The 26639-nt window shown below is 41.0% G+C and overlaps 2 protein-coding genes across 3 annotated transcripts in view; both read right to left on the bottom strand.

Moving 5' to 3' along the window:
* The window catches only part of cerkl (ceramide kinase-like), a 92545-nt gene extending 76614 nt beyond the window's left edge, over positions 1-15931 (bottom strand). The window contains exon 1 of one of the 2 annotated variants that reach the window (XR_005038821.1): positions 15445-15931. Coding sequence is in view for 1 of the 2 variants with exons in the window: in XM_021579536.2 (XP_021435211.2) it covers positions 15445-15796 (352 nt within the window). In the remaining variant the exon portion in view is untranslated. The remainder of the gene's footprint in view (positions 1-15444) is intronic. The other variant, XM_021579536.2, reaches the window with a different exon arrangement.
* Positions 15932-21752: 5821 nt separating this feature from the next.
* On the bottom strand, positions 21753-24841 carry neurod1 (neuronal differentiation 1). Its single transcript, XM_021579534.2, has 2 exons — positions 24640-24841; positions 21753-24008 (listed from the first exon to the last, which is right to left on the bottom strand). The coding sequence occupies exon 2, from the start codon at positions 23997-23999 to the stop codon at positions 22929-22931; it is 1071 nt and encodes a 356-aa protein (XP_021435209.2). The 5' UTR covers positions 24000-24008; positions 24640-24841; the 3' UTR covers positions 21753-22928.
* Positions 24842-26639: the final 1798 nt, after the last annotated feature.

Below are 26639 nucleotides of genomic sequence, written 5' to 3'. Positions count from 1 at the left end.
CCTCCTGTTTTTATAATAAATATCTGAGATTAAAACTGTCCGCCTCCTGTGTCTACATCTGGGTCTTGTCCTGAGTCGTTATATCTTTAGTGTCTTGTTCTCTGTGGCGCTCCTGCTGAGGACAATCAGACACAATTTAACAGCTCTGAAATCTTTGTCCAAGAAGGCTGGCCTGTCCTGACTGTCATTCCCTTTCTTCCCTAAATGAGTCCGTCTCCCATCATGTGAAACCCTTTCTTCATTAGTAAAATCCCAAGCCCCGGCCCCAGCCTGCTCCTCAGACAGTGTTTCAGAACATTAACTACCATCTATCCTCTCACATTACTGAACGGAGCAGTGAGGAGCGGGACACACCGGCTGCCACCATCTGTTCCTGGTATTCAGGCTTCATTCAGACTTGGGTTCAAATACTAATACCATGAGCATTTGCTCTAGCCTGCCTGAAGTGCCAGATGGGCGGGGTTTGCAGTTGTGGGACTATTCTATTGGTTCCAATACACCAGGTGAGTTCAATGAAAGTACATACAATGTGTACAAAACATTAAGAACACCTGCTCTTTCCATGACATAGGCTGACCAGGTGAATCCAGGTGAAAACTATGATTCCTTATTGATGTCACTTGTTAAATCCACTTTAAAATCAGTGTAGATGAAGGAGAGGAGACAGGTTATTGAAGGATTTTTAAGCCTTGAGACATTTTAGACATGGATTGTGTATGTGTTCCATTCAGAGGGTGAAGGGGCAAGACAAAATATTTAAGTGCCTTTGAACAGGGGTATGGTAGTAGGTTCCAGGCACACCAGTTTATGTCAAGAACTGCGACACTGCTGGGTTTTTCACGCTCAACAGCTTCCCGTGTGTATCAAAAATGGTCCTCCTCCCAAAGAACATCCAGCCAACTTAACACAACTGTGGGAAGCATTGGAGTCAACATGGGCCAGCATCCCTGTGGAACACTTTTGACACCTTGTAAATTCCATTCCCCAACTAATTGAGGCTGTTCTGAGGGCAAAAGGGGGTGATGCAGCTCAATATAAAGTACTTGTTGAAATGATTTCATATAGTAGCCTATTTGAACCCAGGTCTGCTATACTCAGGCTTTTTCTCCTCCTCTAACTCCTCAATATCATTATATTTATCTAACTTCTCCATCTCACTCGATTGTTGGTGGCTGCAAAAAGAACCAAGTCAATTTAATTAGAGGGAATAAAGATAATCTCCCCCGACTGACAGAGAGAGCTGGCTGGAGACAGGGACCAAATGACAAACAGGGCTGTGTTAACAACAGTGATATACCTACAGGGGTAAAAGCCACTGAGAGAAGGAGGGGTAGAGGGGTAGGTGAATTGTTTTGGGAAAGGGGAGGGAAGAGTGTACCTCCTCACCCACCTCCTTCGCACTCTCCCCTCCAACAATACAGTGATGCACAGGGGAAAAGGCACTAAAGGAAGGGAGGTCGTTTTGGTAAAGCGGGGAGAGGGAGGGTTCGGCTTATGATTTTCCCCCTGTCCCAAAACTACCCTCCCTCACCTCCAACATTACAGTAAGCTGGTGCTGGCACCCTGTCCTGTCTGAATCAATCTTGGCACATCTGCCTGATTCAGACAGTAAACAGGATTATAGGGGGACTCATCCGCTTGACGCTAATTGTGTTTGCAGTTTCTGCACATGTCCAATCTTTCAGGTGCTACTCTGCTCTGCCTATAAAGATTCACTCCATACAGAAAGGGCTGCTCATGCCTTCATTCAGGCCCATATTCACATTAACAAAGTTGGCTGGCTGAGAGATGTTTGGAACCTGGTTTGAGTTATTTAGGGTTTTGGCACTTGAATCTGTGAAACTAATTAGGAAGAGTTAAGGGTGGATTTGGTTTGTATGGGATGCAAATGTAGTCCTTAATGGATCATCCTTCATCATTTCCAAGTCATAGCATTAAATTGCAATTCAATAATATATAATGTTCTAGACTATAGAGGATGGGAATATTTTTGATGCTTTTTTAAAATTCAGGTTTTATCTATCTTAAGTGACTGTGATAGAAGAAGCTGCATCACTACTGAAAATTAAAACAGACGGGTGCATTTTCCCCTCTCTCTCTCTCTCGCTCTAAAAAATAGATTTTGGGTGGGACGATACAAAGGATTACTCACTACTATCAACATCTAGTCATTATGTTACAACCTGTGCCGTTCACTCAGTAACACCTGAGAGGTTGGTGTTAGACAGGTGTGTGTGTGTGTGTAGAAATGCTTTGATTGATAAAAACAAAATACATTGATGGACTGCATTTGCCAGAAAATACTATCCTGTAGTTTCCTCAGCCGAATCAACACTATACATCATGATTGTTGGAAGAGTAAGTGACAGATTGAGAGGACTAATTTGTAGTCATACTTGCGCCACAAATTATGACAGTCGAAATTAATTAGCTGAATGGTACAGTGAGTACAGTAACCACAGTGAGGGTTCAGAATGTGTGTGACCCCTCCATATTACAAGAGGGACAGATAGACAGGGTATGCGTCCCAAATGGCATACTATTCCCTATATAGTGAACTACTTTTGACCAGAGCCCAATGGGCCTTGTCGAAAATAGTGCACCAAATAGGGAATAGGGTGCCATTTGGGACTGACAATGTCACAGTCTAATTGCACAAAGGGTGCAAACAGACCCTGTCGTCTGCTCTGTTTGCTTCCTGGGGACTTCAAAACAGCAATATAAAAATTGTGTGTGTGTGTGTGTGTGTGTGCGCGCGCGCGCAGGCAGACCACCGAAGGCACAGGTGGAAAATATGATCCTAGGCACCACACTGTGAACCACATGGCCCACACAACATGGGGGGAAAGAAGAGCGTTACACTGACCTGGCACAGACTGCCTATGCTTGGACACTTGTCAACACAACAAACTCATCTGGGACTCAGAGCACTCTGCTATACGAAACAACAGCAGCTACATCTGAAATAAGACAAAGAGAAGTTTAATCTGAGGAGAAAAACATGCTTTAGAGATAACTATGTCTTAGTTATCTCTAAAACACGTTGTTATTCTCCTTAAACTGCTCTTTGTCTTGTAGCAGCCATTGTTGTTGATCACACATTAACACATTGAATGAAGAAGAACCCAACAGATTCATATTTACACATCTACTGTAATGTACAGATGGTTAAAAAAAAGGCAAATCTGAGAATATCTTTGTAATATATCCAAAACTGTCGAAAACCGAGTCATTTCTTGATATCAGATGAAATGCATGTTTGAAAATGGGTTTTGAATTGATGCGTTGTGTCCATACATTAACAATACATTATTTACAGTACATGATATGCTTTGCCCCCTGTCTGCTGCAAGCAGGAGCAGTGTTGGGGGGAATCTTGTCTCCATCTGGCAGCAATTACGTTTTAGAGAGCTCCTCACTGTGCCCCAAATTAAGGGGTGTACCTATCATATCGTTTCAAATCAGAATCATGTTCGACAGAGAAAGACACAAGCCAGGCTGGAGAGAAAAGTTTTGAGATATAAGATATGTGAGAACTGTTCTAATTCTACAGTATTTCTATGGACCAGTGTGCCTGTCATTGTTTGATTGAGTTGATTAGATTCATTTTGGGGTAAAGCAAATATTAACACACAGTGCCAGTCAAAAGTTTGGACACATCAACTCATTCAAGGATTTTTCTTTATTTTGACTATTTCCTACATTGTAGAATAATAGTGAAGACATCAAAACATTGAAATAACGCATATGGAATCATTTAGAAACCAAAAAAGTGTTTAAAAAAAATCTAAGTATATTTTTACATTTTAGATTTTTCAAGTAGCCACCCTTTGCCTTGATGACAGCTTTGCACACGCTTGGAATTCTCTCAACCAGGAATGCTTTTCCAACAGTCTTGAAGGAGTTCCCACATATGCTGAGCACAGTTTGGCTGCTTTTCCTTCACTCTGCAGTCCAACTCATCCCAAACCATCTCAATTGGGTTGAGGTTGGGTGATTGGGGGGCCAGGTCATCTGATGCAGCACTCCATCACTCTCCTGCTTTGTCAAATAGCCCTTACACAGCCTGGAGGTGTGTTGGGTCATTGTCCTGTTGAAAAACAAATGATAGTCCCACTAAGCGCAAACCAGATGGGATGGCGTAACGCTCAAGAATGCTGTGGTAGCCGTGTTGGTTAAGTGTGCCTTGAATTCTAAATACATCCCTGACAGTGTCACCAGCAAAGCACCCCACACCATCACAGCTCCTCCTCCATGTTTCATCGTGGGTACCACACATGCGGAGATTATCCATTCACCTACTCTGCATCACACAAAGACACGGCGGTTGGAACCAAAAATCTCACATTTGGACTCATCAGACCAAAGGACAGATTTCCACCGGTCTGATGTCCATTGCTTGTGTTTCTTGGCCCAAGCAAGACTCTTCTTCATATTGGTGTCCTTTAGTAGTGGTTTCACTGCAGCAATTTGACCATGAAGGCCTGATTCACGCAGTCTCCTCTGAACAGTTGATGTTGAGATGTGTCAGTTACTTGAACTCTGTGACACATTTATTTAGGCTGCAATCTGAGGTGCAGTTAACTCTAATGAGCTTATCCCATGCAGCAGAGGTAACTCTGGGTCTTCCTTTCCTGTGGCAGTCCTCATGAGAGACAGTTTCATCATAACGCTTGATGGTTTTTGCTACTGCGCTTGAAGTTCTTGATATTTTCCAGATTGACTGACCTTCATGTCTTAAAGTAATGATGGACTGTCGTTTTTCTTTGCTTATTTGAGCTGTTCTTGCCATAATATGGACTTTTACCAAATAGGGCTATCTTGTGTATACTACCCCTACCTTGTCACAAATGCATTAAGGAAAGAAATTCCACAAATTAACAAGGCACACCTGTTAATTGAAAGCATTCCAGGTAACTACCTCACATAGCTGGTTGAGAGAATGCCAAATATAAAATATATTTTATTTAACACTTTTTTGGTTACTACCTGATTCCATATGTGTTATTTCATAGTTTTGATGTCTTCACTATTATTCTACAATGTAGAAAATAGTTTTAAAAAATTAAGAAAAACCCTTGAATGAGTAGGTGTGTCCAAACTTTTGACTGGTACTGTGTATCAGGAACAAGTGAGGCCCTTGTATGGAGCGTTGCTTGACACCACATTAAGCCCCCGAAAGAATTCCATCAATCTCACATTATCATGTTTTATTGTATTTTGTGTTCAGATTAAAAGGCATGATGAGATCCAACTTTTCATCACAATTATATGACTATACTAAATTATATCACAAATTGAATGGCTGCTTTCAGCACTCATTGTTAATGTTAGAGTATTCCCAAAATGTACTCAGGATTAAACTGTAAATACAGCAGAGCAGGGAGAGCCCCCACAGGTTTATCTATCTTTCAGATAAGATCTCTGGAGATCTCTGACCCATAAAATATGGGCTAAACATAGACTCTGCAGTGTGGCCTGGAGCAGATAAATACATCACCAGTCAAAGACAATAGCAGACACAACAATAGGACCTCAGCATGGGGTTGGGTTTCCCTGTCAATCCTAAACTACAGATGAAAAACAAAGGCTTGTTGAAAATGTCAATAACTTTGGTCTCGGAACATGTACGCAGCCTACACATGCTCTTATTTCAACCTCTATGTAGCCTACACATGCTCTTATTTCAACCTCTATGTAGCCTACACATGCTCTTATTTCAACCTCTATGTAGCCTACACATGCTCATATTTCAACCTCCATGTAGCCTTCACATGCTCATATTTCAACCTCCATGTAGCCTACACATGCTCTTATTTCAACCTCTATGTAGCCTACACATGCTCTTATTTCAACCTCTATGTAGCCTACACATGCTCTTATTTCAACCTCTATGTAGCCTACACATGCTCTTATTTCAACCTCTATGTAGCCTACACATGCTCTTATTTCAACCTCTATGTAGCCTACACATGCTCATATTTCAACCTCCATGTAGCCTTCACATGCTCATATTTCAACCTCCATGTAACCTACACATGCTCATATTTCAACCTCTATGTAGCCTACACATGCTCATATTTCAACCTCTATGTAGCCTACAGTCGTGGCCAAAAGTTTTGAGAATGACACAAATATTAATTTCCACAAAGTTTGCTGCTTCAGTGTCTTCAGATATATTTGTCAGATGTTACTATGGAATACTGAAGTATAATTACAAGCATTTCATAAGTGTCAAATGCTTTTGACAATTACATGAAGTTGATGCAAAGTCAATATTTGCAGTGTTGACCCTTCTTTTTCAAGACCTCTGCAATCCGCCCTGGCATGCTGTCAATTAACTTCTGGGCCACATACTGACTGATGGCAGCCCATTCTTGCATATTCAATGCTTGGAGTTTGTCAGAATTTGTGGGGTTTTGTTTGTTCACCCGCCTCTTGAGGATTGACCACAAGTTCTCAATGGGATTAAGGTCTGGGGAGTTTCCTGGCCATGGACCCAAAATATCGATGTTTTGTTCCCAAGCTACTTCATTATCACTTTTGCCTTATGGCAAGGTGCTCCATCATGCTGGGAAAGGCATTGTTCGTCACCAAACTGTTCCTGGATGGTTGGGAAAAGTTGCTCTCGGAGGATGTGTTGGTACCATTATTTATTAATCGCTTCTCCAAAAGTCTTCGCCTAACTGTGCGTGCAGATGCACTCACACCTGCCTGCTGCCATTCCTGAGCAAGCTCTGTACTGGTGGTGCCCAGATTCCGGAGCTGAATAAACTTTAGGAGACGGTCCTAGGGCTTGCTAGACTTTCTTGGGCGCCCTGAAGCCTTCTTCACAACAATAGAACCGCTCTCCTTGAAGTTCTTGATGATCCGATAAACGGTTGATTTATGTGCAATCTTACTGGCAGCAATATCCTTGCCTGTGAAGCCCTTTTTGTGCAAAACAATGATGACGGCACGTGTTTCCTTGCAGGTAACCATGGTTGACAGAGGAAGAACAATGATTCCAAGCACCACCCTCCTTTTGAAGCTTCAAGTCTGTTATTCGAACTCAATCAGCATGACAGAGTGATCTCCAGCCTTGTCCTCGTCAAAACTCACACCTGTGTTAACGAGAGAATCACTGACATGATGTCACCTGGTCCTTTTGTGGCAGGGCTGAAATGCATTGGAAATGTTTTTTGTGGATTCAGTTCATTTGCATGGCAAAGAGGGACTTTGCAATTAATTGCAATTCATCTGATCACTCTTCATAACATTCTGGAGTATATGCAAATTGCCATAATACAAACTGAGGCAGCAGACTTTGAGAAAATGTATATTTGTGTAATTCTCAAAACTTTTGGCCACGACTGCACACATGCTCATATTTCAACTTCTATGTAGCCTACACATGCTCATGTTGCATTAGCCATGAAGCCTCAAACCTCAAGCCTTAGATTTATGCTGACAATAGTGTTATATGTGTGTTATAAAAAGGGATTGTAGTTGTTTATTCATGAAGTAAACTGAAATCCCAATTATCCTCATTGGTTTTCAAGCTTGGACATACTGCATAGATTCTATTCCATAATACATTTTAATGTTTCAAAATAGGACTCTGTTCTAGACTAAAATAAATGAGACTTTCTTTAGACACTACCAAAAACCTCTGTGGGGTAATTAAACTCAGAAAACTGGGACTAGGCTGTCCAGGCTGACCAGTAGTGGGGACTGAGGTTTCTGATGAGCCTAGAACTGTCTCAGGGATTTGGGGATGACAGGTTATTTATACATCTCACTTCAACATCTGACTACCCACAACTGAACTGGCCAAAGAAATCATATCCCTCTCTTAGGAACTGATCCTGACCTAAAGATATCTAGGCCAGAGTGAAAAAAATACAATTACATTTCGAAAAAACAAATGCTATGTGTGTCAATCTAAATTGTGATTTAATAATTTAACTAATCTTGTGTTCTAAATTGTGAGTTGATCTTGTTTCCTCAGGTGCCTATCATGTAATAAGAGGCATTTGAGAAATGAAGTGGCATATTTTACATGCCATTTAGTCTCTGCTGTAGCCAGGGGCTTAGCAACATACAGAAGCCTAAACATAATAAAGCCTTTTACTGTCCTCTTTGATCCAGTCAAGACCATTCCTTCTGACCAGATTATCTGTTCAACATCTCTGTGGTCTGCACCATCTCCAAATCACATACCACCCCAACAGACCAACAGATGGCCCAATCTCTATTGACCTCCACACTGCCCTCACCTACCTGGACGAAAGGAATACCGACAGTTGAAGTCGGAAGTTCACATACACCTTAGGCAAATACATTTAAACTCAGTTTTTCACAATTCCTGACATTTAATCCTAGTAAACATTCTCTGTCTTAGGTCAGTTAGGATCACCACTTTACTTTAAGAATGTGAAATGTCAGAAAAATAGTAGAGAGAATTATTTATTTCAGCTTTTATTTCTTTCATCACATTCCCAGTGGGTCAGAAGTTTATATACATTCAATTAGTATTTGCTAGCATTGCCTTTAAATTGTTTAACTTGGGTCAAATGTTTTGGGTAGCCTTCCACAAGCTTCCCACAATAAGTTGGGGGAATTTTGGCCCATTCCTCCTGACAGAGCTGGTGTAACTGAGTCAGGTTTGTAGGCCTCCTTGTTCGCACAAGCTTTTTCAGTTCTGCCCACAAATGTTCTATAGGATTGAGGTGAGGACTTTGTTGTCCTTAAACCTTTTTGCCACAACTTTGGAAGTATGCTTGGGGTCATTGTCCATTTAGAAGACCCATTTGCGACCAAGCTTTAACTTCCTGACTGATGTCTTGATATGTTTCTTCAATATATCCACGTAATTTTCCATCCTCATAATGCTATCTATTTTGTGAAGTGCACCAGTCCCTTCTGCAGCAAAGCACCCCCACAACATGATGCTGCCACCCCCGTGCTTCACAGTTGGAATGGTGTTCTTCGGCTTGCAAGCATCCCCCTTTTTCCTCCTAACATAACGATGGTCCTTATTGCCAAACAGTTCAATTTTTGTTTCATCAGACCAGAGGACATTTCTCCAAAAAGTCAGATCTTTGTCCCCATGTGCAGTTGCAAACCGTAGTCTGGCTTCTTTATGACGGTTTTGGAGCAGTGGCGTCTTCCTTGCTGAGCGGCCTTTCAGGTTATGTCGATATAGGACTCGTTTTACTGTGGAAATAGATACTTTTGTACATGTTTCCTCCAGCCTCTTCACAAGGTCCTTTGCTGTTGTTCTGGGATTGATTTGCACTTTTTGCACCAAATTACGTTCATCTCTAGGAGACAGAACGCAAAGAGGCACTGAGTTTGAACGTAGGCCTTGAAATACATCCACAGGTACCTCCAATTGACTGAAATGATGTCAATTAGCCTATCAAAAGCTTCTAAAGCCATGACATCATTTTCTGAAATTTTCCAAGCTGTTTAAAGTCACAGTCAACTTAGTGTATGTAAACTTCTGACCCACTGGAATTGTGATACAGTGAATTATAAGTGAAATAATCTGTAAACAATTGTTGGAAAAATGATTGTGTCATGCACAAAGTAGATGTCCTAACCAACTTGGCAAAACTATAGTTTGTTAACAAGACATTTGTGGAGTGGTTGTAAAACGAGTTTTAATTAGTTCAACCTAAATGTATGTTAACTTCCGACTTTAAATGTATGTATGAATGTTGTTAATTGACTACAGCTCAGCATTCAACACCATAGTCCACTCCAAGCTCATCACCATGCTCAGGACCCTGGGACTGAACACCTCCCACTGCAACTGGATCCTGAACTTCCTGACGGGACAGGTAGGTAACAACACCATGAACACAGGGGCCCCTCAGAGGTGTGTGCTTAGTCCAATCCTTTACTCCCTGGTCACTCATGACTGGTAACTCCAACACCATCATCAAGTTTGCTGACGACACGATGGTGGTAGGACTGATCACAGACCCCGATGAGGCAGCCTATGGGGATGAGATCAGAGACCTGGCAGTGTGGTGCCAGGATAACAACCTCTCACTTAACTTCTTAGGGCTAGGCCCCTTTTTCTCCACTTCCTGCCTGGATGACGTGTCCAAAGTAAACTTCCTGTAGCTCAGGCCCTGAAGCCAGGATATGCATATAATTGGTACCATTGGAAAGAAAACACTTTGAAGTTTGTAGAAATGTTAAAATAATGTAGGAAAATATAACACAATAGATATGGTAGGAGAACATCCAAAGAAAAACCAAACAGATTTTTTTTTGAGAGACCATCCTCTTAGAAATGCAAGAGAAATGTCATATTGAAAATTAGCCCCCTGGATGCAATTCCGATGGCTTCCACAGAGTGTCAGCAGTCTATGTTCAAGGCTTGTAACTTCAAAAACAAATAAGAAATATCAGTTTTAGTAGAAGGACACAGTCTTGGAAATTTGTGTTAGCGCGTGCCATGAAGACATTACGCACCTGCTAAAATCGGTTTCCTATTGAACATACAGTATGTGAATGTATGAAACCTGTGCCTGTTGGAACAACATTTTGATGTGGGGCGCCGTCCTCAAACAATTGCATGGCATGTTTCGCTGTAATAGCTACTGTAAATCGTACAGTGCAGCTAGATTAACAAGAATGTAAGCTTTCAGCCGATGAGACACTTATATGCACCTAAATGTTTAAAATCCATAATATTTCTGATTATTTATTTGAAATAACTTCGGCGAGACAAAGCTTATCGTGGACTAAAGGAAACGGAGGACCGAACACGCCCCCATCCACATCGATGGGGAAGTAGTGGAGCAGGTCGAGAGCTTCAAGTTTCTCGGGGTCCACATCACTAAGGAATTAGCATGGTCCACACACACACCCACACAGTTGTGAAGAGGGCATGACAGAAGAGGGCCTCTTCCCCGTCAGGAGGCTGGAAAGATTTTGGCATGGGCCCTCAGATCCTCAAAATGTTCTACAGCTGCACGATTGAGAGCATCTTGACTGGCTGCATCACCGCTTGGTATGGCAACTGCTAGGCACTCGACCGCAAGGTGCTACAGAGGGTGGTGAGTAGGGCTGGGAATTGCCAGGGACCTCACAATACGATATCACAATACTTTGGTGCCTATACGATATGTATTGCGATTCTTACGATTCTATATGTATTGAGATTCTCACGATTCTATATGTATTGAGATTCTCACGATTCTATATTTATTGCGATTCTCACGATTCTATATGTATTGCGATTCAATACGGTGATTTTATTGCAATTCGGTGTTTCAAACCAATTGCCCGCCACATGTCTGCTGCAGACAGACAGTTTTTATCAGTCATTAAAAAAAAAAAAATATTTAAATGAAAATAAATTGGCTCCCTATTTAAAAATAAGATGGAGAACAAACTATGAAGGAAAATAATACTGAAGTCTTGGTGCAGGTACAGCCAACTAGAGCCAAAATAATATTGCGATATTGTCAAAATAAATATTCTGATATGTAACTGTATAGATTTTCTCCCCCCATCACTAATGGTGAGTACGGCTCAGCACACTCACACATGCTTGCACTGTCGCCCCAACACACACACACACACACACACACACACCATGCGCATACATGAATACTGATGCCACACACACTCACCATATACACTGCTTTCACAGTCTATTATCTATCCTGTTGCCTTGTCACTTTACCCCTACCATTATGTACATAGCTACCTCAATTAACTCGTACCCCTGCACATCAACTCAGTGCTGGTATAAATACATTTTCAAAATATGTTTTATTGTCACATACACCAGATAGGTGCAGTGAAAAGGGGGGGGGGATCAGCCATAGTAGTACGGTGCTCCTGGAGCCAATTAGGGTTAAGTACCTTGCTCAAGGGCCCATCAACAAATTGTTCACCTTGTCAGCTCGGGTATTCAAACCAGCAACCTTTCAGTTACTGGCCCAACGCTCTAAGCGCTAAGCTACGTGTATATACATATAGCCATGTACACTAAGGGTACAAAACATTAGGAACATCTGCTCTTTCCATGACATAGACTGACCAGGTGAATCCAGGTGAAAGCTATGATCCCTTATTGATGTCACTTGTTAAATCCACTTTAATCAGTGTAGATGAAGGGGAGGAGACCCGTTAAAGAAGGATTTTTAAGTTTTGAGACAATTGAGACAAGGATTGTGTATGTGTTCCATTCAGAGGGTGAAGGGGCAAGAATAAATATTTAAGCGCCTTTGAACAGGGTATGGTAGTAGGTGCCAGGTGCACCGGGTTTGAGTGTGTCAAGAACTGCAACACTGCTGGGTTTTTCAGGCCCAACAGTTTCCCGTGTGTATCAAGATTGGTCCACCACCCAAAGGACATCCAGCCAACTTGACACAACTGTGGGAAGCATTGGAGTCAACATGGGCCAGCATCCCTGTGGAAAGATTTCCATGCCCCGACAAATTTAGGCTGTTCTGAGGGCAAAAGGGCAACGCAATATTAGGAAGGTAAGACTAATGTTTAACCCTACCCTAATCTTTTGTACACTCAGTGTATACAGGCATGTTATTTTTACTCGTTATTGCGATTCACTGTGTATTTATTCCTCGTGTCACTATTTCTATTTTTATTATATCTTTAACTCTGCATTGTTGTTAGTCTACACCTGTAGTTTACGAAGCATGTGACAAATATAATTAGATTTGGAGGCATGAACTCATACGGTACATCACACAGATAACATCAGTCAGTGCTCCTAAGTTTATAATTTCCACGCAAAAATATTATCAACCCCTACAAAAATGTCCATTAATTAGAATCCACATAATAATTCACATTTCCTATTGCTGCAGGATTATTTTTCTGCTATAGCGAACTGGCTCAAATGAAGATCCTACATCTGTAGGAGCCTCTGGGAAAACACAACACTTCAGTATGTTTACATGGAATTAGAATTCACTATGAATAGTATCTGTCTGTGGTGAGTTGATGCATACAGAATAAGAAATGGGGTGATACTGTCTATTAAAGATGGATTCCGTGACGGTGAAACGTCTATTTGCGATGTTACAACAACAAAGAAGATACTGCAAACAATGAAGACTGTTTTCTTCCCCCTCAGATATCATTGCAAGCGTGATAAAACTGCTGAATATTTACTGCAAAAAGAATTGCCACGCTATATAATAAGTACATGAATTCAGAATAGGCTCAGTAGGCTACCTCATTAAATACCTGTTATTACCTATTCCTCAATAATAACATAAGCTTATTTTCTGTCAATTAAAAACTCCACAACATTGTATATCTTTGAACATTAGGGTAACTTCTGCATGCCAGATATACAGGCAACTAACTGTAAGTTGTATTTCATGTGATGATTGAGACCACTGTTAGGATCTGCTATCCCGGGCAGAACACATCAAATCGAGAACTTCTAGCGAATCAGACGTGGCAATGTCCTTGTGCCATCGAGCTCTAGCGACTGTGGTGGGCCGGGCGCATGCACATTGACTTCTTTCGTCAGCTGTACAGTGTTGACTCCGACACATTGGTGCGGCTGGCTTCCGGGTTAAGCGAGCAGCATGTCAAGAAGCAGTGCAGCTTGGCAAGGCCGTGTTTCGGAGGACGCATGGCTCTCGAACTTCGCCTCTCCAGAGTCCGTACGGGAGTTACAGCGACGGGACAAGACTGTAATTTCCAATTGGATATCACAAAATTGGGGAGAAAAAGGGGTAAAAAGTACTACAAAAAAAATATATATAAAAAAAGTAGCTAAATGAAGTCTGCTCTCTCTTTCACTAGGCAATTGATTATTTGAGGCATGAAATCTATACTGTACAACAACAAACAACAACATAAAGAGTTGACTGTCTATTGCAAACTCTCCAATATGTTTCAGATGTCTTGATTTTATTTGGATGGAAACGTTTCAACTCAGGATCAACCATTATGGATGCTTTTCATCATTTTTATGAAGTCTGACTGGACATTAGAAACTGCTAGAAATTTAAATTGATTATCATGAAAAGTTCATATTTTTATGTGAAAATTAAAAGTATGAAAAGTTATCTTTGTATAGAAAAGTGTTGAGGTAAATCTTCATATAATTCAACTTGTAGTAAAATTGTAAATCTTAAAAACAAATGTGTATATTTGTACATTTAAAAAAGAACAATACATTTACATTCAGGATGTTAAAAATGTAACCAAGTGGGGCTTCCTAAACCACCCCATGATGATCACGATGTCTCATGTATCCATCCTTCAATGTGGAGATGCAGATGGCGATGTGTTAGTATCCTTTACTTGGACATATTCTAGCGTTGCATCCCAAATGGTACCCTATTCTCTACCCAGTACACTACTTTTGACAGAAGCCCTATGGGCCCTGGTCAAAAGTAGTGTACTATGTAGGGAAATGGGTGCCATTTGTGACACATCCTAACTGCCCACAGTAGCGCCAGATGCCGTGCTTTAGGTGTTCAGAACAGTCAACCGGCTGGTCAGAGACAGAGTCTATTACCAACACATCTGTTACACATGACTTTCTGGCAACGGACACTTTCTCTCTTTTAGTCATCTATTTCAGTGGTGGTGGTGGGGGGGGGGGGGGGTTCTATGCAAACAGCTCAGAGAATTCAATATTGATGTTATTAAACAAGGTAGCTAGCTTCCTGTAGGCCTACACATACAGTATTTGTTTACAACATTTGATGTAGGGCCAGGCCTATTAACTGTTGCTAATCTACTATAGTTGCTTAGCCTACCTATCAATATTCAAAACTTTATGGTTCAAGACTTCTGTTTCTTTAGTTGTCAAGCTATGTCAAAGATAAGTCTAAAATCAATTTCATCCCTCCTTGTCAACGGTGACATAAACGGAAGAGCACAGTCAATGGCCAGCCCCTGCTGTAGGATAATGCGGCTCGGTTAATGGTCATCTACCTTAAAGTGAGAGTGATATCATGCGCCTTATAGGCAAGCCTGTTCTGCTGGAATAAATACTAGGCTACTTTGTGTTGTGTTATGTTTCTGTAGGCCGAAATACATTATTTTAAATTGTATTCGACCACTTGTAGAGCTGAGCCAGCCAATAGCCTAATAAGCCTTCTTTAAATGTTTATAGCTGACGCCTCAGCCAAGTATGGTCTGCACTACGTCATTGATGTTGCTCATTTTCTCCGGTCAGCTACTGAATCATGGGCTAATCTTGTTTCATGTAGCTGTAGGTTAGTTACATGTTCATCCAGCTTATTCTGACATTGTCACTTCATGAGAATTTATCGAATGCATGAACATTCTGTTTCACTAAAGCTGTGAAAATGGAACACTTGTGTTTTCATGTTAAAATACTATGGTTTATGAATCAACTCCCCGTTGTATGCTAGTGCTACAGTCGGCTGCATCACTGTCAGAAGAAACCAACACACCAGCAGTCTGGCACAGTGAGCTCACCTGTAGGGGTCTCTGGCTGAATAGGACTCCATGTAACCCTCATCGATGTCAGAAGGACGTCGTGACTCTTCTTCCCTATTTGAAATATCCCTCTCACTATCGGTTTGTCGTAATCGGTGTACCGTTTCTCTGACTGTTCATCATCCCCATCAAACGACTCCTCCCCGCAAAGCTGGGGAGCTGAGACCGAGCGTTTCTCGATTTTTTGTTGTTGTGGTTGTTGCCTTCTGTTTTTCTTCTTCTTCCCACGGTTTCCTTTACTCACGGGCGACACCGGTTCCGTCTCGCTCAACTCCTCCTGGCTCTCTGACCAAGCGTTCCGTGCATTTGATTTTAAAGGGGATTCAAACATGATTTAAATACGACAAGAGTAAAGTCTATTTTTCGGAATGGTGCCTTGGAGACTATTTACTGGGTGGGCGCGTGCCCGCGACGGTAAGGTTATTATGGCAGGTCCGCCAGTTGAAACTTCCCCCTCGGCCTCGCGCGCCCGTGGCCGTCCCTCCCGGTCATGCGCCTGCATCTCCATAGTTTATTTCTTGAAGTTGCTCACTTGCATCTTATGGATGACATATGGGACCAAGATGACTTTGCTACTTTAATAAATAATACATAACGACTACGTTTATTAAGGATAGAGCATTGCATCAGTTTAAGAAGCTGTGAACCTATAGGTACTGAACAAAAATCAGCGTGGGAAAAAGTACTCAATTGTCATACTTCAGTAAAAGTAAAGATATCTTAATGGAAAATGACTTGAGTAAAAGTGAAAGTCACCCAGTAAAATACTACTTGAGTAGAAGTCTAAAAGTATCTGGTTTTAAATGTACTTATGTACAGTGGTGGGAAAAGTACTCAATTGTCAAAAGTAAATGCTATACATCAAATTCCTTATATTCAGCAAACCAGACAGCACGATTTCCTTATTATTATTATTATTTTAATTGACAGCCAGGGGCACACTCCAATACTCAGACATCATTTACAAACATTTACAAACTAAGTATTTGTGTTTAGTGAGTCTGCCAGATCAGAGGCAGTAGGGATGACCATGGAGGTTCTCTTGACAAGTGCATGATTTGGAACATTTTCTTGTACTCCTAAGCATTCAAATTGTAACGAGTAGTTTTGGGTGTCAAGGAAAATGTATGGAGTAAAATGTACAGTATTTTCTTTAGGAATGTAGTGGAGTAAAAGTAAATGTTGTCAAAAATATAAATAGTCATGTACAGATACAGTAGAAGTTTACATACACTTAGGTTGGAGTCATTAAAACTTGTTTTTCAACCACTCCACAAATTACTTGTTAACAAACTATAGTTTTGGCAAGTTGTTTAGGACATCTACTTTGTGCATGACACAAGTCATTTTTACAACAATTGTTTACAGACAGATTATTTAACTTATAATTCACTGTATCAAAATTCCAGTGGGTCAGAAGTTTACATACACTAAGTTGACTGTGCCTTTAAACAGCTTGGAAAATTCCAGAAAATGATGTCCTGGCTTTAGAAGCTTCTGATAGGCTAATTGACATAATTTGAGCCAATAGAAAGTGTACCTGTGGATGTATTTCAAGGACTACCTTCAAGCTCAGTACCGCTTTGCTTGACATCATGGGAAAATCAAAAGAAATCAGCCAAGACCTCAGATAAAAAATTGTAGACCTCCACAAGTCTGGTTCATCCTTGTGAGCAATTTCCAAACGCCTGAAGGTACCACGTTCATCTGTACAAATAATAGTACGCAAGTATAAACAACATGGGACCATGCAACCGTCATACCACTCAGAAAGGAGACGCGTTCTGTCTGTGATGAAAGAAATAAAAGCTGAAAGAAATAATTCTCTCTACTATTATTCTGACATTTCACAGTCTTAAAATAAAGTGGTGATCCTACCTGACCTAGGAGAGGGAATTTTTACTAGGATTAAATGTCAGGAATTGTGAAAAACTGAGTTGTAAAGGTGTATGTAAACTTCTGACTTCAACTGTACCCCCAAAAACGACTTAGTATTTTTACTTAGGTACTTTACACCACTGACAAAAATATAAACACAACATGTAAAGTGTTGGTTCCATGTTTGATTAGCTGAAATAAAAGATTCCAGAAATGTTCCATATGCACAAAAATATTATTTCTGTCAAGTATTGCACAAATTTGTTTACATCCCTGTTAGTTATCCCTGTTATTTCTCCTCTGCCAAGATAACCTGACAGTTGTGGCATATCAAGAAACTGATTAAACATCATGATCATTACACAGGTGCACCTTGTGCTGGGGACAATAAACAGCTACTCTAAAATTAGCAGTTTTGTCACACAATTCAATACCACAGATGTCGCAAGAGTGTGCAATTGGCATGCTGACTGCAGGAATGTCCATCAGAGTTGTTGCCAGGGAATTGAATGTTAATTTCTCTACCATAAGCCACCTCCAACGTTGTTTTAGAGAATTTGGCAGTACGTCCAACCGACTTCACAAGTGCAGACCACGTGTAACCACGCCAGCAACTTCGCACAGCCATTGAAGGGGAGTGGGTCAACATTCCACAGCCTGATCAACTCTATGCAAAGGAAATGTGTCGCACTGCATGAGGCAAATGGTGGTCACATCAGATACTGAATGGTTTTCTGATCCATGCCCCTACTTTTTTTTAAGGTATCTGTGACCAAAAGATCCATTTCTATTATCCCCGTCATGTAAAATCCATAGATTATTTTTGTTGTGTAGTTTTGTTTGACACAAGGTTGACTGTAACTTCTATTAAAATGCTAAGCAAAACTGTATTATCATAGAGTCTATTAGGGATAGTTCACTGTAAAACATTAAACTGAACATAATAGAAGTTCAAAAGAATATTAATTTTATTTTTCTATATTGAAGCATGTTACACTCTTAAAAATGCTGGAATAAAAACAACCCAATTTGGGGCCTCCCGAGTGGCGCAGGGGTCTAAGGCACTGCATCGCAGTGCTTCAAGTGTCACTACAGACCCGGGTTTGATCCCAGGCTGTGTCGCAGCTGACCGGGTGACCCATGAGGCGGCGTACAATTGGTCCAGCGTCGTCTGGGTTAGGGGAGGGTTTGGCAGGCCGGGATGTCCTTGTCCAAGCAACTCCTTGTGGCATGGACGCTGACTTTTGTTTCCTCCGACACATTGGTACAGCTGGCTTCCAGGTTAAGTGAGCAGTGTGTCAAGAACTAGTGCAGCTTGGCAGGGTCGTGTTTCGGAGGACACGTGGCTCTCGACCTTCGCCTCTTCCGAGTCCGTATGGGAGTTGCAACGATGGGACAAGAATGTAACTACCAATTGCATATTGCTAAAAAATAAAACAATTTGTGTTTTTTGGTGGGTAAATATTGGGCAGAACACACGCTGGATTATTTTGACCCAACCAGTTGGGTTGCGTGAATAACCCAAATATGGGTTAATTGAACCATTATTTTGATATTTTTTACTCTCATGCTGGGTTGACCTAGCAGCTGGGTCTTTTATTATGTAATCCTTAGGATATTTTCAGGAGGCGTGTCTTATTATAGGCTTGGCTTTCAGATAGCTCTTGTTTATTTTATTGAACCTTATTTAAACAGGGAGTCACATTGAGATTAAACATCTATATTACAAGAGAGCCCTGTAAACATTACAATAAAAAAAGAATAATGAAACAACATACACACAAAATACCAGCCAAAAGTAGACACACCTACACATTCTAGGGTATTTCTTTATTTTTACTATTTTCTACATTGTAGAATAATAGTGAAGACATCAAAACATTGAAATAACACATCATGTGGAATCATGTAGTAACCAAAAAAGTGCTAAATAAATCAAAATATATTTTATATTCTTCAAAGTAGCCACCCTTTGCTCTACCATTCGCTCTACCAGCTTCATCTGGAATGCTTTTCCAACCGTCTTGAAGGAGTTACCATATATGCTGAGCACAGTTTGGCTGCTTTTCCTTCACTCTGCAGTCCAACTCATCCCAAACCATCTCAATTGGGTTGAGGTTGGGTGATTGTGGGGGCCAGGTCATCTGATGCAGCACTCCATTACTCTCCTTATTGGTCAAATAGCCCTTACACAGCCTGGAGGTGTGTTGGGTCATTGTCCTGTTGAAAAACAAATGATAGTCCCACTAAGCGCAAACCAGATGGGATGGCGTACCGCAGCAGAATGCTGTGGTAGCCGTGATGGTTAAGTGTGCCTTGAATTCAAAATAAATCACTGACAGTGTCACCAGCGAAGCACCCCTACACCATCCCACCTCCTCCTCCATTCTTCACGGTGGGAACCACATGTGGAGATCATCCATTTACCAACTCTGCATCTCACAAAGACACAGCAGCTGGAACCAAAAATCTGGACTCATCAGACCAAAGGACAGATTTCCACCAGTCTAATGTCCATTGCTCATGTTTCTTTGCCTAAGCAAGTCTCTTCTCATTATTAGTGTCCTTTCATTGTGGTTTCTTTGCAGCAATTCGACCATGAAGGCCTGATTAACACAGTCTCCTCTGAACAGTTGATGTTGAGATGTCTGTTACTTGAACTCTGTGAAGCATTTATTTGGGCAGGCATTTCTGAGGCTGGTAACTCTAATGAACTTATCCTCTGAGGTGTCATATCTCAGTAACACAGTACCAAATAACCCAGCACTAACAACCCACCTTTGCTCTTTTTAAAGAAAACAACTCAACGAAGTGACCCAAGGCCTGCAACCCAGCAGTTGGGTCAACCAAACAACGCTGCCTTTTTCAGGGTGTAGGATAATTATTATGCTTGGTGTAACCTACAGTTATTAGTCACCCTGACTTTATATCAACTATTTTATATGGTTAAAGTGCTGATGTCATTATAAACCTGGTCTATCAATAGGCTATAACCGTATCCAAATTGTATATTCATAAAGTTTAAGTTATGCACAGGTAGGGTATTGGTTGATCTTTTTTTTTTGTTGCCTATCCTGATGTCTATTATGACATTGCGTTTAACTCTGTTTTATTATCAGGGTTTATGACTCAATCGAACTAAATATAGAACAGTGGCCTTTATATAGTTCTGACATTCAATGGAATATGCTGTTATATACTGAGCAATAAAAGACCTCGACAGGGCAGCTGAGGCACCAATAGCCTTCGCAGCACCATGGACAGTTCCTGATTTAACACAGGAACCCTGCACGCCCATGTATAAAGATTCAGATGACACGGAGGGATGCACTTCCCCTGTGATTTGATTGGTCCAGGGTAAAGGTCTGAAATAACAAAACTGTGCATGTTTGAAATTATAAATAAGTGTTTTGGAGACCCGTTGACAGAGGCTATGGGATACAGATTCCAGGACTGCATATTTCTGTAATTGTTGGGGGCATGCAGTGAGGGTTTACTTTCATCTAATATGTAGTCATTAAATTATTCCAACGGTTTACCCATGCCAATTGAACGGTGGTGCTGGTATATTATCGAGGAAGGGCGGATACAATACGCCACCAATTGTTATTTATACTACTTTAACAGGAAATATACAGCACAATGCAGAATATAACTACCATATTGATGATGGCTGGCTAGCTCACTCGCTGGGGTTTTCCCTTATGATGGAAGTTTTGGGTTATAGACGCAGCCAGAGAGTGTTTATGCATACACAATATAATTTTCATAAATTAAAAACCTCCCCTGCAGAAGTAACATATGTGCCTAGCTCGGTTTGCATACACTGTGGTGTAAGTCCTAAATGGCACATATCGCGGACTACTTTCGACTAGGACTCGTGGTGTTCTGCTCCAAAGTATTAGGGTGCCATTTAGGACTTCGCCATGGAGGCATGTGAATGCCCCTTGACTGCAGCTACCCGTGGCATGGTAGGAAAAACGCTTGTTTTGTCCTTCAGCCTTAAGGTATGCCTACATTTAATAGGGGGATGTTTGCTCATTTTCACTCATATTAAGTTGCTTTGTAATTGTAATAATTTATTAAGAGAATAATATAGTTTACATATGGGCAGATAAATGTTCACTATCCATCGTGCGTAATAGTGATGCATGAAAAATAATAATCGGGACTAGATTGTCTCGGATGATTTGCCAGAGCAAAAGGACTATCCCAAAAGAAGTCAAGGTTATTTTGCAACCCCGCAGACTGCGGGACTTTAAACCATTGCGAAATCTTACTTAGTTTTGCCTTAAAAACACGTGGTTTGACAGTTTAAGTTATACGTTTACTTTAGATGTTATTTTTACTTATAATTGGATTATTAACCTATAATAGAGATGTTGGAAGGTTAACAGACAATCGTGATAGAAATTGTAGGCTACTCATTCACTTTATTATATAAATAATTGAGTGCTCCTCATGAGATATGCATTATACATTTATCTCAACGCAATTATGTACACTTGAATCACATTGGGAGAGAATTAAACGTTTAAACCTTCGAAATAAAATATAGGATAAGTAACGAACATATTATGAGTAATTTAATGCCACGCGGTCCTCTAATGGGCTCTAACACCCACCTACCTACATTGTAAAATGTTTACAAACGATATACAACACACATTGAATTTGAGCATCAGATGCTGCAAATGGCTCTTCTTCACTGATTTGCACATTCATGCAATGGCACAATGAGATGGTTCCTGGTTTGTTCCAAAATGTGCTGCAGATGATTTCGCATGGGGTATGGCCCACGTCAATGTACATGTTTTATATGAAATAATAAAGCATTAGTTTTATACAATGAGTATTTTCAGGTGATAGTTAAGCTTTTTATACACAATCAAGGTATTTAGGCTACTTTGCAAGTAAGTATCCCCTATTCAGCGATATAACATTCCTGATTGTTAAGTAGCCAAGATAGGCTATGTTTTGGGGGAAAATAAAATGTTCAATATTGTGCAGCTTTGCACGAATTGCAGTAAATAATCGCTAAGGCAACAGAGTATGAGCACTTGCCTCTGTATAGATAATGATCTTTCATAAAACGGTTGCATCATATAAACATGACATAACTATTTTATAAAACATAGCATGGAGTAACATGAAATGAAATAGGAACTAATAATGAATAATGCTGTACAAAATCACAACAAAATTACTCAGGATAGGATAGATCAGTTGGAAAATGCAGGTTGAAAAATATAGAAATATTTATAATATTTTTTTTATTGTCCCAAGTATTTGTTTATAAATTGCATAGTTTTCCAAATTATTGCTTGTGATTTTGTAACATGGATAATCAACACATTCTCAGTATGGTCACCACTATTTCCACAACGTGACCTGTACCATAATGTAGAAGCGAATACAATACAGTACATTAGGTGAAAAAGAATATGCATATGCATCCGCACTTCTAAAGGCAGTAACAACAATAAATACATACAAGCGGATTATAATTGCTATTTTGCATCAGTGGCAAGAGGATACCATATCATGACGCGCGCTTGTCAGTCTTTGATGCACGTTCAATGTATTTACGATTCATGAAATATAGCGTTAAGCTGAGCATTCATGACTCTCTCGTGATGAGTGTGTCCTTCGTACGACATAATGTTTTCCATCGGTATCTCACACCGCGGCGCAGAGCTCGGGTAAAGGGACGCGTGTCCCTGTGGACCTGCCAGTCCCGCAGCAGCCTGGTAGTGCATGGTAAAGGCGTAGTTCTTTTCGAACTCTGACGAAGGCTCGTGTTTGAAGGAAAAGTTCCCGTTGACACTCAGTGGTGGGCTTAAGGGTCCGTCGAATGATGGACTAGTGCAGTCTGTAAGCGGCAGCGCGGTCTCAAAGAATGGCTCCAGCGCGCTTCCGTATGAATGGGGCTTGACGTGGAAGACGTGGGAGCTGTCCATTGTACCATATGGAGGGCTGGGAAGACCCGGGGTCTGGTAGGAGTATGGATGCGCGGCGAAGGAAGCACTTGCTGGTTGCATATGAGATGGTATCTCCTGTGTCTGCTCCGGGAGCAAAGTTCTGGGGTTGAGCTGGAGACAGCCTGCCACTAGGTTAGTAGTGGGCTGTGACAAGCCCCTACACAAGGCCTGGACAAATGATATGACGTCTGGGCTTTTCCCTGACCGCAGGATCTCTGACAGGGCCCAGATGTAGTTTTTAGCCAGCCGCAGAGTCTCGATTTTTGAGAGCTTTTGGGTTTTGGAGTAACATGGCACAACTTTACGCAAACTCTCCAGCGCGTCGTTGAGTCCGTGCATACGATTCCTTTCCCGCGCGTTCGCCTTGTGGCGCCTCATCTTAAACCTCTGCATCCTGGCTTTTGTCATTTTCTTCTTTTTTGGTCCACGACGTTTAGGCTTTTGATCGTCGCCTTCCTCTTCCTCCTCTTCCTCTTCCTCCTCATCATCATCCTCATCCAGTCTGTTTAACCCATCTTCGTCGTCATCCTCGAGGGCCCCGTGCATGGACTCAAGCGCGCCGTTCTTCTTCTCCATATCCTGTTCGTCCTGGGAGCGCTGACATTCGTCAGTCCAGGTCGCAGAATCCTGGGGTTCTGATGACATCATGGTCTGTTCCGTGTAGGATTTAGTCATATTGGAAATCTGTCAATAAAAAAGACAACCGTGAGCAGAATCATTTGGACATCATTTGGTACTTGACTAATAGCCTATTCAATAAGAGTTCGTTTTGGAACATGGGCTACTGGTGCATTGGGCTACTAATCTAAGTCAAACAAAAAAACTATTTTTGTATCAGATCCAATATTACTTTTGCAATACCGATGATTATATGTGTCATAAAAATTCATTAGAGTTTAAGAGCAAAATGTAGAACATTAATTTGTGGTCAGGATAAACCAAAACATAGGAGCATAATACATCAATTATTCAATTATCACCTAATAGCTTGACATAACAAGTCAATTTGATCAAAATTATTTTCAATTACTTATTTTTAAATCTCCAGTTAATTGAGACATCTGATGTCATTGCTGAGTTCAATCAGAATATCCGAATCCCTGTTTCCTTTCTGTAACAGGTGCGAAATGGTCACATCACCTCTCATCTGAGAAGGTTTGTATCAATAAATAATTCAAGCTTGTTCAGAAAACCTTTAACTGCTGAATAATTGTAGCCTGCTTTATGTCCATGTAACAGACAAATCACAGCATTCCTTTCACCCAAAACATTTGCATAAATAAGTAATTACATTATATGATTGATAAATAAATACCTATGTTTTGCAGAATGATCTTGTTATGACTCTGGCATGCCCCTCCTGAAGTGTGAGGTCCGGTGAATGGACTGTAATGTGGCTGCGCCGACGGATGCTCGTGTTATATAGTGCTGCTGCTGATGCTGCAAGGGACTGGGAGAGAAAGATGAACCTGTATGTCTCTATGGTTGTATCCCTAATACCATCACCATCGCTTCACTTAATGACTGGCAGGAACAGGCTCCACCCACCCATGGCCTTACTCTCGGCACGCGCCATATGGTCCATCTACGTCAAGCAGAAACGGCCCCAAGCGTCACGTGACACGGTCCCATTTGTATTCGCCAGGGCTCTGTATTCCGCTCCTTTGTGGCCAAAAGAAAGTGGCCATCTGTCGCCAGTTAGGGCCTCCGTGGATCCTTGTGGACCCGCAGGATGGATTAACCCTTTCGAGCATAGGACATATTCAATCACTACTAATACTCAAGCCCAACCCATTCCCCACGTGTGTCCTCTTATAAATGGGTTGATTATGATGTTATTAATCATAAATATCATAATTATAGAATAATGTACATTAGTGTAGTGTATAGAATAATGCACATTAGCCCACTTTGCGGATATTGAACAAATTAAATAGCCTAATAAACACGCCAAGTCACCAAGACAAGAATAAGGTCCCATACTGGCCCTTCATATCTATTTTTCAGCGCATGATAATGCTGTGAGACATTTTTTTAAATAAAAGTAGGCTATCCATGGAGAAGAATATAATGCAAGTAATTACATGCTATGCAACATTGTAATTACAACAATGAATTTAGACTAACTGCATTACTTTTTTTGTTTTGCTCACTGCTGCCTGCATCAGTGTTTATCTGCAATAGTTGAAGTGTTATTGTCCCCCATCTCTAGCAGTGCGTGATGTTGATTGGCAACAGTGGTTGTAATGGTCTGGACGGAGCTGGTTGAAGTAATGAACCTGGAGTCTCCCCCTCTTTTCAATCTGCTGGTCGGCACGCGAGTCGCACGCGCACTAACAAAAGCCTGTTTCACAGCTCACTACCCTGATGCAACGTCCAAAATCTGCAGTCGTCTGTTCAATTTAATCCCCCCCCAACAAAATCGACGTGTTGACCGTTGTACAGAAAGACACCGTAACAAGTGGGGGTAACAACAGACAATCAAAACAGAACTGAACCACGTTCAAATTGTTGCATGTTGTGTCTATATTTTTATTCAGTATATGTATATATAGCCTACAGTAGCCTAGGCCTGCTGATAGATAATTGCTAAAATAACTCCCTTCTTTATTCCAAACAAAAGGCGTAAAGTAAAACCATTTTGCCTAAATGATGGACAATCACAAAAATGTTAACTTGCAAATGGGAAATATGCCATTTGTGTGTATTCATGGATGACAAGAAAAGCCAGGCTTTTCTCTGTGTTCATAATTTTCCTTCAATTCACAAGAGGCTGAATGTACTGTATCTCACCGGAGAAAGCATCAGAGTGAGCGAAACAGCGCCCCTCTGTCTATGTATGTATGCATATCTGATGTTGTCTGGTCCAAAAGAGTATGCCATTATTGCAGTAGCGATGCGTGAGTATAATCACTGGGGAAGCCATACATAAAAGCCATTTTACAACCTGTGTTGTGATAATTATGTTGTTTTCTCTATGACCTGTTAGTTCATATACCTTGAAACTGTGATATAGGCCTAAAGGCTGAGACAATAAGACGATACAGTGGCAGAATAAATTCAACCACAGCTTTGTTTCATCACAAAACCAGAGAGCAACCTCTGTCCAGTGAAGTCCACAAAGCATATTGCATGAAACAAACAGTTACATGACTTAAAGCATGGTCAAGCAAGTTAACATTTGTGACATTTTTGGATGGACCACTAAACAACTATGGATTTAGAACCACGGAGAGTTACCACAAGTCGCAAAAAAAACAGGAGCTGCCTCCACTATTCCAGCAACATTTCAACTTCAACATTTCAACATCATCA

Source organism: Oncorhynchus mykiss, chromosome 22, assembly GCF_013265735.2.
Source record: "Oncorhynchus mykiss isolate Arlee chromosome 22, USDA_OmykA_1.1, whole genome shotgun sequence".
Lineage (NCBI taxonomy): Eukaryota > Metazoa > Chordata > Actinopteri > Salmoniformes > Salmonidae > Oncorhynchus > Oncorhynchus mykiss.
The sequence above is the reverse complement of the archived record's forward strand: the minus strand, read 5'-3'. Positions and strand labels throughout refer to the sequence as shown.